The sequence below is a fragment of the Ananas comosus genome, linkage group 12 (genome assembly GCF_001540865.1).
Source record: "Ananas comosus cultivar F153 linkage group 12, ASM154086v1, whole genome shotgun sequence".
NCBI lineage: Eukaryota > Viridiplantae > Streptophyta > Magnoliopsida > Poales > Bromeliaceae > Ananas > Ananas comosus.
The window spans coordinates 3,987,158-3,999,950 of NC_033632.1; the positions used below are offsets into that span (position 1 = coordinate 3,987,158).

General features: G+C 37.3%; 2 protein-coding genes and 1 pseudogene across 2 annotated transcripts; 2 read left to right on the forward strand and 1 right to left on the reverse strand.

The window, feature by feature from the left end:
- On the forward strand, positions 1,346–6,269 carry LOC109718156 (ABC transporter F family member 5-like). The gene is made up of 9 exons (XM_020244183.1): positions 1,346–2,295; positions 2,978–3,319; positions 3,630–3,770; positions 3,923–4,102; positions 4,652–4,807; positions 5,051–5,152; positions 5,264–5,392; positions 5,666–5,770; positions 5,883–6,269. Exons 1-9 carry the CDS (start codon positions 1,444–1,446, stop codon positions 5,976–5,978), a joined length of 2,103 nt encoding a protein of 700 aa, XP_020099772.1. The 5' UTR covers positions 1,346–1,443; the 3' UTR covers positions 5,979–6,269.
- Positions 6,478–7,985, forward strand: LOC109718158 (annotated as a pseudogene).
- LOC109718671 lies at positions 10,141–10,925 on the reverse strand. Its single transcript, XM_020245012.1, has one exon. The coding sequence runs from the start codon at positions 10,889–10,891 to the stop codon at positions 10,415–10,417; it is 477 nt and encodes a 158-aa protein (XP_020100601.1). The 5' UTR covers positions 10,892–10,925; the 3' UTR covers positions 10,141–10,414.

The following is a 12,793-nucleotide window of genomic DNA, read 5'->3' on the forward strand; positions in this document are numbered from 1 at the left end:
TGCCTGGATATGTGACATCTATTTTAATATAATTTTTTCTAAAATGTAAAATGAATTAACCATTTTGATGGAGAGTATAATTATTTATTATTTATTATTTATTATTTTCTAGCAAAAGTGCATATAGATTGGAGAAAATATTTTACTTATGAGTAAAACAAAAATTATTATACAGAAAAAAAAAGGAGATATTTGAAACTCTGTTTAGGATACTTTTTAGGGAAAACTTCAAAAACCCCCCCTGTGGTTTCACACTTTTTCATTTTAGTACCCTGTGGTTTGAAGTGTATCAAGTTAATACCCTGTGGTTTCTCACTTTATCACTTTAATACCCTGTGGTTTAAAATGTATCAAGCTAGTACCCTGTGGTTTTGCACTTTATCACTTTAGTACCTTGTGATTTAAAAAACTATAGGGTACTAACTTGATACAAAATTAAAACCACAGGGTACTAAAGTGATAAAGTGCAAAACCACAGGGTACTAACTTGATACACTTTAAACCACAGAGTGCTTAAGTGATAAAGTGAGAAACCACGGGGTACTAACTTGATACATTTTAAACCACAGGGTATTAAAGTGAAAAAAATTGAAACCACAAGGGGGGTTTTTGAAGTTTTCCCTACTTTTTATAACTAAATAAACAGTAAATATTCGAAATATAATTTCGTGAAAATTAAGTTACCAACAAACAAGGGAGAGTAAGGAAGAAAAAACCTTTATACAGGTTATTTTGTAAATACCTAAAACTGTATGGGCATAACCCACATAAATAGGGCAAAAAAATAAAGGATTAATTGCATACAGGTCCCCGCAAATATAATAAATTACAAACATATTCCTATAAAGTTTTAACTTTCATAAGTTATCTCTGTAAAAGTTCTAATATTTTCAGATGTGTTCATCTGATTTGTTACAGTTAAAGAACCACTAGAAAACTGTTTATATTTTTAATTTTGCCATCACAAATATGTCCTCGAAAAGTTATAATAACAGTATAATATAAGAGGTATAAAAATGTTAAAAATCCATCCGGATAAGTATTTAATTTATGATTAACTAAACATTTCTAACGGATTCTAACGGTAGGGACATATTTGAAAATATTAAAACTTTTACAGCAATAACTTATGAAGGTTAAACCTTATAGGCAAAAATCTGTAATTTACTATATTTGCGGGGATCTACATGCAATTGACCCAAAAAAAACACAGCCTCAAAACCATTAAAAAAAAATATAAAATTAAAAAAAATATAGAAATATCTAAAATTTCTCCACCCCTAAAAAATTTTTGCATCTCTTTTTAAGCTTTTGGTTCAGAGATTTTCCTTCTCTTTGTGGCCTCTCCCTCTGTCTCCCTTCACTGTGAGTGAGAGACTGAGAGAGAAGAGCTCCGATCAAACCCTAACCCTAACCCTAACCCTAATTCGCAACGCTAACGCCATGGATATCTGTTCCAAGCTCCGCCGAGTCGACCTCCGATCGCGCCTCCTCCCCGTCGCCTCCCCACTCCTCGGAAACCCTCGGCTCCATCCCCGGTCCCACCTCTCCTTCCGCCGAGGCACCCTCGTTCCCTCTTCCGGAACTGGAAACCCTAGGATCTCCGCTCGGTTGGCTGTGGACGCCGCGGCGGCAGAGACGGAGACGGCGACGGAGATCGATATCGAATCCCTCTTCTCCAGTAGCTCCGGCGATGGCGCCTCGAAGAAGCAGGCGAAGAAGAAGCCGAGCACGGGCGCGTCGAGCGTGTCGTCGGGGGTGCGGCTCGAGAGCATCAGCAAAAGCTTCAAAGGTGTCACCTTGCTGAAGGACGTGAGCTGGGAGGTGAAGAAGGGGGAGAAAGTAGGGTTGGTAGGCGTGAACGGGGCCGGCAAAACCACCCAACTCCGGATTATTGCCGGATTGGAGGAACCCGATTCGGGGAACGTAATAAAGGCGAAGGAGAACATGAAGATCGCGTTTCTGAGCCAGGAATTCGAGGTGTGCCCTAGCCGGACGGTGAAGGAAGAGTTTTTGAGCGCGTTCAAGGAGGAGATGGAGATCGCGGAGCGATTGGAGAAGGTGCAGAAGGCGCTGGAGAGCGCGGTGGAGGATATGGGGCTCATGGGGAGGCTGCTGGATGAGCTGGATTTGCTGCAGAGGAGGGCGCAGGACGTGGACCTCGACGAGGTCGATGTGAAGATCAGTAAGCTGATGCCGGAATTAGGGTTCTCGCCGGAGGATTCGGAGCGGTTGGTTGCGTCGTTTAGTAGTGGGTGGCAGATGAGGATGTCACTCGGGAAGATTCTACTTCAGGTATATTCCGCATTATCCTTATCAGTTTTAATTGTATTAAAGTGAATACTATCATGTCTATTTGTTGTTGATGTTTGATTAGAATGAAATTGTTATGCAGATAGATTCCAATTTTTTGTTTAAAATAGGCTAAGTTGCTGAAATATCCAACTGTAATTATCATATATATTTTTTTCCATCTTAGGATGATTACAAATACTTACATCCATACAAACAAACACTCTATAAAGCTGAAAACATATGGAAGCTGAAAATTGGTTCATCTTGGGATGATTACCCAACTTTTTTAAGTTTAAGTTTTGCTACCTAACCTTTCAGTTCGGTGATTCGGTTGATTGGTATGTTGCTGCATTGAGCTACAAGATTTACTTTGCCTCCTTTGTCGGTGTTATGTCAGACGACATCCATCACTTAACTCATTGGACAATGGGATAAATGTAGTTTTACCATTTTAGAGATGTCGATGTGAAAATCACGATGTTGGTAGATGGTTTCCCTGGTACAAACTTACTAGAAGTATGTATTTGATTTAGACTGTAGGTTTAAGTCGCTCATTTTCTGCTTGGCATTGTTATCTTTTATTTATTCTTCATTCTGTGTCCATTCGTCGATTTATCAGTTAGTATTATTTGCCTATTGTTTGGTTCGAAGAATGGGGCATAATATAAGCTGACATTTGCAGGATCCGGATTTGCTGCTGCTTGATGAACCGACGAACCATCTCGATTTAGACACGATTGAGTGGTTAGAAGGGTATCTGAACAAGCAAGACGTTCCGATGGTTATCATATCTCACGACAGGGCTTTTCTCGATCAACTATGCACCAAAATCGTAGAAACCGATATGGGGGTATCAAGGACTTTTATGGGTAACTATTCGGAGTATGTCCTTCAAAAAGCAGCATGGGTAGAAGCCCAGAATGCAGCTTGGGAGAAGCAGCAGAAGGAGATTGAACATACTAAAGAGCTAATAAACAGATTGGGAGCCGGTGTTAATTCTGGGCGAGCTTCTAGTGAGGAAAAGGTTATTATTGTGTTTCTGGAAAATTAAGCCTACTTCTTTTTAGACGAATTTGTTGTGTTATAACTAGTAAAGTCATAGTATCAGACTTCTCTATTCTTCTCATTGTTAAATAGTTTGCAAATAGCATTTTTTCAAAAAACAAAGATGTAAATATGTACAATATATATTTTGGCAAATAAAACCTTTAGACGTAGAGTTTGTACCTCAAAACTTGGGGTGAAGATATGCCAAATGAGCCCTTACTAGTTATTAATTGTTGTAATTTGATTTATATTTGTTGGTTCTATCCTAAACTTATTGTAATTTACAGAAATTGGAGAGGCTTCAAGAAGAAGGAAAAATCGAGAAACCTTTCCAAAGGAAGCAATTAAAGATCAGATTTCCCGAGCGTGGAAGAAGTGGTAGAACAGTATTAATGATGAAGAATCTTGAATTCGGGTACGGTGATAAGGTCAGTATATTTAGTACATGTAAAAGGTTCTTTTCTGGAACATAACTTTGAAAATGGATGCATACATTTTAATTCTTTTTCACTTAAAAGCAGCACATGCTACTCACTTCTCACAGAAATTGCTAATTCGTGCCTTTGAAATGCACTGCCAGGTGTTGTTTAAGAAGGCAAATCTTTTAGTTGAAAGAGGTGAGAAGATAGCCATTATTGGTCCAAATGGATGCGGAAAGAGTACATTGCTTAAACTTGCCATGGGTTTGGAGAAGCCTCGTGCTGGTGAAGTTTTACTTGGGGAGCATAATGTATTGCCGAACTATTTTGAGCAGAACCAGGTATCTTAAATTTGGTTAGGTGCATATCTTTTTCTTTTATGATGTTAAGTTTTATATTCATCGGCACACAGGCTACACGTCTAATGTCTTGCTAGTGGATGTTTGTTATTCTTATGCTGCTAAGGCCTTGTTTGGTCCCACATTGAGCTTTTGCAAACATGCTATTTAAGCAGAGTTTTTCGAAGAAGCACTATAAGCTCTTTTTAGTTTTGTATTATTTGGCACGGCAACAACTGTGGACTTTCGGCTTAACAAGTGCCACATTTTTTTCTTCCTTGAGTAGGCAAGCCGTTCCGAAGCCAAATGGATTATAATTTGCACCAAGGAAAAAAATTTGTTTTCCTATAGATGCATGGATGATTCTTTGAGTTATGTGATCCTGTTCCCTTTAGAGTTGAGTAGTCCTCTTTCTTTATGTGATGTAAACCTGTATATATTTAGGATCAAATCATCTGCTCTATAGCTATTTATTTACAGTGCTTAAATTGTGAATTTTTCTTACATTACTTTGCCTTTTATAGTAATCGAGCATTGCAATTCTGGTTTCAGGCAGAGGCACTTGATTTGGAGAAAACGGTGCTGGAAACAGTTGAAGAAGCTGCGGAAGATTGGAGGATCGACGATATTAAAGGTCTCCTTGGCCGCTGTAACTTTAAGGCCGACATGCTAGATAGAAAAGTCGCACTTTTAAGTGGTGGAGAGAAGGTAAGGAAATAGTTACCTATAATTCATCTTTCCCTTTTTTTTTCCTTGGGTTCCATCAAATATTTGTTCTGTGCCAATGTGTTTATCATTTTCTGTAAAGTAATGAAACCGTTCCTCTTAAAGAAATCTTTTTCTATTACAAGACCAATTCCCTTACTTAACAGAAAGTTATTTTCTTCCGATGGGAACATATTGAAGCCTCTTTATGACACACTAGCTTAATCTAACATATATTGCGTACAGGCACGACTAGCATTTTGCAAATTCATGGTGAAGCCATCTACCTTGTTGGTGTTGGATGAACCGACCAACCATTTGGATATCCCTTCAAAAGAGATGCTAGAGGTAATACACTCATTTTAATTCAGTATCTGAGCAGCTTTATGTTTATGTATTAGGTTTATTGCACGCAATTGAAGCTTTGGATTTCTTTGGAAACTTTTTGATGTTTAACAGGAGGCTATACAAGAGTATAAGGGCACCGTCATTACTGTTTCTCATGATCGGTACTTCATAAGGCAAATAGTAAATAGAGTAGTGGAGGTGAAAGATAAAACCCTACAAGACTATGCAGGCGATTACAAGGTAAGCCGTGTACCACAAGTATAATTATAAACATGTGCTTTTCTTGTGACAATCTTTCCCCTCATTTGAAATATTTGAAGGATCTTAAGATGAAATTCCCACTATGACTACTCTTTAATGTAAAACAAATTTTTATCCACTTAGTTACTATAATTTTGGTGTATCAATCCACATCTAAGTATAATACCACACAATTTTACTCTGAAATTAGATTACACTATTAGTCGATAACGTTACTAATATCGGAGGATCTCTTTTTGATCATTTGAACAGTATTACCTTGAAAAGAACCTTGAAGCTAGAGAAAGAGAACTTGAGCGCGAGGCTGAGCTCGAGGAAAAAGCTCCCAAAGTGAAGGCAAAATCTAAGATGTCAAAGGTGATTACTACTTTTTGAATGGTTCTCTTCCTTTTCCTTTCTCTCTAATTTCATTTTGTATTTTTGTGCCCTTTTCCCCTTACATCTTCTAATAAAGTGGGCTTTAAATTAGGAGGAGAAAGAAGTCAGGAAGAAGCAGAAAATGATGGCTTTTCAACAAGCAAAGTCAAAGTCGAAAGCATTGAAGAACGCAAAGCGATGGAAATGAGCAGTACCGTCCATGATTTAGTGTAAATCGAAGATCGACAGTGTAATTAACGATCAAAGGGCTTAAAATCATTGTACATAATAGAGACAGAAGCTAATGAAAACATAATTTATTTTACATTATTTTAAGATCGTTTTTCAAATGATACACAACACACATGCTTCTGCTACTGTACATTGGTTATTTAGTAGTATTACAATTTCACCTCTACATGACATATTGTGTAAAATTGCAAAAAAGGCCCTGTAGTGTCATGCAGTTCAACATTAAACTTGATTACATTTTAGGGTTTGAATCGGGCTTTGATCCGCATTTAAGTGATGTGTTTGGGTTGAGCTTTTCGTTGGAAGTTTATCTCAATATGTGAAGTGACTCTGACTTGATTCGAATCTTGGTTTTTGATCTTTTGAGCTTTTGCCGTGTCGGCAATTCATTAAATATGGTTTCATATGGCTTATTCTTGAGTTGGAAAATGTATCTCCAATATGTATGTACTCTATCCAGTCAATTTGCATCAAGTTGTTACCAGAATCTCCACTCTCTTTCTGTCCAAAGTGTTACTTTCTTATTATTTATAATTGTTAATTAAGTATAGACCGCGAACCGGCATGTTGATGTAAGACTAGTTTCCATTTGTTTCGAAACCTGAGATTCCTATATCATTGTTTTTCATGTAAAATACTATGGCTTGTATTATATTTGGTTTTGACTTTTTATTATTCTTTCAGAAATGTGTACTCTCTCTGTTAATAACTTTGGGGATTTCTATGTAGGAAGTCAGAGCCTGAATCTCTCTCTACAGGTTGGTTGATCAATTGAGCCTTTGATTTTCTATGTTGCAGTCCCTGAAGTCATTTACAGAGAGAGAGATTACCACAAAGGATTGACTCCTTTGTTCACTCTCATTCAATTTTTCTGAAAGGATGGTGTTTTGGGAAGGGTACATCAGTGACGAGATGATGGGCACGATCGCCGTGCGTGTACTGGGTCCACCGTGGCGCATACGAGCTCCTCTTTCTATTGCAGTTGCCAGTTGCTGTTGCTGGAGCGCTTTCGGCTCCACACGCAGCGAGAAGAAGAGGAGAAGAACTTGGTGCAGTTGCCGGAGGTGGCGAAGGGTGTTCTCTTGCAGCAGCTTTTTCAAGCAATAGTTGTGCAGCTTCTCTTTTCTGTAAGAATCAAATCTTTTAGTACTCACAATTGTTTTACATGCATGTTTATTTATGTATAATAGTAATGCATACTTGTTTTTGTAGTCGTGATCTTGCAATCTTAAATATGCTTTTATTTGCTTATTGCAGCTAACTTCTGGATCTAGTCCAACTAAGGAAGTACCCCAACCCCCCAATTCTCGCCCAACTCGTCCGATTCTTCGTTGCGATGCTCGCAATGGACGCGTGGCAGTACTGCATCCACCGATACATGCACGAGAACAAGCTCTTGTACCGCCACAATCCACTCCTGCCACCACCGTCTGATCGTTACCTACGCGGTCGGCGCCCTCTACAACCATCTGCTAGAGGGACTCTTCGTAGACACCTTAGGGGGAGCCATATCTTTCCTCGTGTCGGGGATGACGCTGAGGACGGCTGTGTACTTCTTTTGCTTCTCGACGATCAAGACCGTCGATGACCACTGCAGCATGCTGCTGCCTGGAAATCTCTTCCACATTTTCTTCGAGAACGGTTCTGCTTACCACGATATCCATCACTCGCTCCGGGGGTCCAGGTACAATTACTCGCAACCGTTCTTTCTGTTCTGGGACAAGGTGATGGGGACTCACATGCCCTACACGCTAGTCGACCGAGAGGGCAGCGGCGGTTTCGAGGCGAGGCCGTCGAAAATGACTAGCTAGCTCAAGTTCTTGGATCACTATGCGGATTTCGATTGTTCAAAGTGAATTACAATGTTAAGTTGTGTTCAAGGCCAAGTAGAGGACCTGATGTTGTTCTTTTACACTTTGTTTACAAAAGTGCTTATCAAGAAATCTCTTCTTTACTGGAGAAATTTGCTCGCATGAATTTATTTTATATATATATATATATATATANATATATATATATATATATATATATATATATATATATATATATATATATATATATATATAAGAAAAAGGCTTTATTGCCAACACGATAAACAAAAAGTCTATATGCAAAACGAGAGAAAAATATTTTGGAGCTCTTACTTTGTCAAGTGTGGGAGTGCCTAACACAACATGCATATATGAATTTGAATGTTTCAAATGTAAATATTTTACTATGCAGTCCCCCTCAAGAGTAGTAAAAGCCAAAATGTTGAGACCAATTGAGGGTTGTAGCTTAAAGTGCCTTCATTTTCCAATTGAGACGTTTTTAATTTTTATGTTTTCATTCATTTTTGTTTAGTAGAACTTGAATATATTGTACAGTTTTTGGTGCTCATTGGTTTAAGGGCTTTTTTTGCAAATAGCCTCCTGAAAATATTTTATTTTAAAACTAGTCCCAATAAATTTATAATTGTAAAAATGGCCTACTCCTGTCTCCTGCTACACAAGCGCCCCGTGGGCAGGCTGAGAGCCTGATTGGCAAGTTGAACATGGTGAATGATTCACCGTGTTTCATATTTATATTAATTTTCTTCTCTTTTAGGGATGTCAACGGGTCGGGTTTGGATCAGGCTTTCAAAAATCGAATCCGAATCTGAAAATTAAATTAAAACCCGAACCCGAATCCGAAAATTAAATTAAAATCCGAACCCGAATTCGAACCCGGCGGATTTTAAAAATCCATACTCATATAACTTTAATATATGGATATGGGTATGGATTTTTAAAACCCGCCGGGTGTGGGTTCATATTCGTGTTTTAATTTGATTTTCGGATTCGATTTCGGGTTTTTGAAAACTCAATCCAAACCCGACCCGTTGACACCCCTAAAAGAGAAGAAAAGGAATATAAATATGAAACATAATGAATCATTCACCGTGTTCAACTTCACCGTGTTCAACTTGCCAACCAGCCTCTCAGCCAGCTCATGTGACGCTTGCGTGGCGCTTGCGTGGCATGAGTAGGTTATTTTTGCAATTATAAATTTATTGGGACTAGTTTTAAAATAAAATTTTGTTAGGGGGTCATTTGCAAAAAAAACCCTTGGTTTAATGAAGTATCATAAAAATTAAAAATAGAGGGGCTTCCATGCAAAATGCATGGGCCCATTGGGTCTCCTCAACATTTCAAAATAGAGCACCCTTCTATGCAGGGATACAAACGGAACGGATCCGGCGGCGGAAAGAATTTACCATCTCCCACTCCATTTCTTTGCTGGATTGGATCGAATTCGCAAAGACAGATTAAAGTGACGCTAAATTTTTGACAAATTTTCGGTAGACCGAGATAGATTAAGAAAAAAAAGAATCTCCTAACCTCTGCTTTATTTTCTTATAAACGAATTGGGCACATTCAATACGAATTATTATATTATTATTAATATTTCTTTATCTTATATTTGGCCCTCATTTACTGTCTTATTTGAGCAGAGATTTCTTTTCCATTTGAGTAATAATTTTTTTAAAAAAATTGATATATAAAAAGTATAAAATTCTGTGCTGTGATAGAAATTGAGATAAGTTTTTGCAATTAACCAAATTAAAATAAGTTGCTTTATTACAAAAATAGAAATTGCATAAAATTTTCAACAAACCCAATCCTCCCAATAAAACACAAAACAGCTAAAAAAAAAAAAAGATGAGATTATTTTTAACATAAATTACCCATCCCCACCTCTCAAAATAAATAAACAAAATAGCTTAAAAGAAAAAAAGAAGAAGAAGAGAGATTGTTGGGCTTAATCCAATCTCAATTACATAATAAAATCACATAAAACAATCAACAAAAAAACACATCTTATTTTTTTTTCTAACTAATCATGGGATTGGAACTCTACGATCTCCCTCAAATGGAGTTTAAACAGAGAAAAACAGAAACAGGGGAGTGGAAAGAAAGAGAAAAAGAGAATTTCTCTACCAACTAAATTACATAAATGATCAATACAAAAAATATCTAAGCAAACAAAAAAAAAAAGAGAGGAGATTTTGAGGCTTAATCCAATCTAAATTACACAAATTTAGATAAGATAATCAAACAAAAAAATCTATTTAATCCTGGGAATAGAAATCTATGATCTTCCTCAAATGGAGCTTAAACAGATTTTGGGGCTTAATCCAATATAAATTACACAAATTTAGATAAGATAATCAAACAAAAAAATCTATTTAATTCTGGGAATAGAAATCTATGATCTCCCTCAAATGGAGCTTAAACAGATGACGTGAGAGAGAGAGATTCCCACGAACTAAATTACATAAATTACCAATAAATCTCGCAAAAAAAAAAGAGGAAGAAAAGGATAAAAATGAGATTTTGGGGCTTAATTAAAAATTGAATCAACCAAAATGACTTACTCCTGGGAGTAGAACTCTATGATGTCCCTCAAATGGAGCTTAAACAGAGAAGCGGAAACAGGGGAAACAGCGGAGGAGGAGGAGGAGGAAGAAGAGGAAGGTGATGAGCGCTCGTTGTGGGCCATCCACAGCGCGTGCTCGAAGAGGATCGCGTCGGCGTCCACAAAGACGACGCCCCCTTTACTCCTACCCCTCTTCGTCTTTGCCGCCGCCGCCGCAGCATCCATTAAAGCCCTAACGGGCTCCTTCTCGAGCACGGAGGGGTCGACGTGGAACACCCTCCGCTCCTTCCCCACCACCACCACCGCCATCGTCGGCGCCGGCGAGGCGGCGGCGGCGTCGGCGAGGGGGAGGTAGCTCCGCCGCGAGGGGCGGCGCCCCGGGCGGCGGCGGTGCCGGAGGAGGGGGGCGCAGCACCCCGCCGAGGTGGGCTCGGCGATATTGGCGACGCGGTTGGGGTGGTGAGGACGCATCGGTGGAGAGAGAGAGAGAGAGAGAGAGAGAGAGAGAGAGCGCAAGGGGAGTAGAGACAGAGAGATCCCCTTTTATAGGGGGGGAGAGGGTGTAAATTGCAAAATCCTAGGGTCCTTGTACTATAACGATTTTGCAGTTTGGTCCTCCTGTTTTTTCTTATTTTGTTTTTTTTTCTTTTTTAAATTAATAGATGTTCTAAAGTTGCACGCTCATCTATTTTTTAGAATATAATAAAATTCAAACTTAGAATCTACGATTGTAGAATGCAGCGAAAGTATTTTTTTGTATTTTTTTGAAAGCAGCTCGGGTTATAACGCAACAACTTTCGAACCATAAAAGTTGATTCATGTGTTCTTGGATCGCTCAAGAAGGTCTTCTAAGTCTCTAAACTTGCGGAAGATCAAACTAAAAACTAACACGATTTCTGAGTCACTGTTTAAGACCTCTAAAATCAATAGTTAATAGAGGATATGATTTCTCTCTCTCTCATAAGGTGGCTCACAAATTATTTATGAGTATTTTTCTCTTTTTTTTTTTCTTCCTATAAGATAATAGCTAATATATTTATAAGGAATCTCAAAACTCTAATAGGTAGGTAAAAGATTAAGTCAAGTCGGTTTATAATTATTATCCTAATATGACTAAAGCATATTTCTAATTATTTTTTCAATTTAAAAGGAGATTAAGTCTAGTCCAATTAAACAACATAATAACTGTCAGATTAAATCCGCTATGAGCAATTCTGATTCGATTTAACCGAATGCAAACAACTATATTCGAGCTTGTTGGAATTAGAGGGCAGTAGAAACTTACAAATTGGTTTTACTAGTTTGGATGTCCTTGTCTTGATGGTTATAAATCTCTCACGTATCTCGCCTTCTTTCACGCCTACGTCTTGCGTTACGGATCGAACACATCGGACACAGATCGAATGCGACAGAGAATTCTCTTCTATATCCAAACTCCAAACTCCGGAAATATATGTGAAAATTCCAAAGAAAAAGAAGAAAGAGAAATAAAAGATCTAAAATTCTTTTCTCTTTTTTATTTCTATCGATCATATGGGAGAAAAGGGATGTATTTATAAAATAACAAAACCCTTTAAATATTCTATATTTCACAGGAAGATTAGAATAAAGATTATGATTAGAATATCTATTAACATATAATATATATTCATTAAGAAATATATTTCTTAACTGATAAGAAATATACAATTTATTCTTATCCTAAATTTATTAGAATAAATCATTATCCACATCTTATATAAATCAGGTTAAATTAAAACCCGTCAATATGGATACACGACATTGCAACAGACGTAAATTGAAATAAATGGGAGCTGTTCTATCAAATTAGCAGTAAAATAGTAATTTTATATTAAAAAAATAACAAATCTTTAATACTCAATAATTAAAGTATAATAATAATTTATGTAAAAGTTTAGCTGTTGAAGTGAAGGTCAAGTAAAGAGTCCAAGAATTAAATTAACACAAGGAGTAATCCACAAATATTTTGAAAATAAAAAAGAAATTTATGACTTGGTCACCTGGATATAATTGAGAGAGAAAGAGAGAGAATTAGTCTATTTGCTGCTAATCTGGATATAATTGAGAGAGAAAGAGAGAGAATTAGTCTATTTACTGCTAATCTGCTAATCTGGAGAAAGTCGTACTGCCGGTGATTTCTCTCTAATTTCTTGTGTAATTTTGCGTAGTGCGACAACGACGGAATCTGCACCATCCAGGTTAGTACATGTATTGAAAATTTCAAATTCGAAATATAGATGTTTCATATTTTTAGCTGAATTTATTTTTAAAATAAATATACGAAACGATAGCTTGCAATCATTCTCTCTCTCTCTCTCTCAAAAAAAAAAAAAAAGGAAAATATCAACTGCG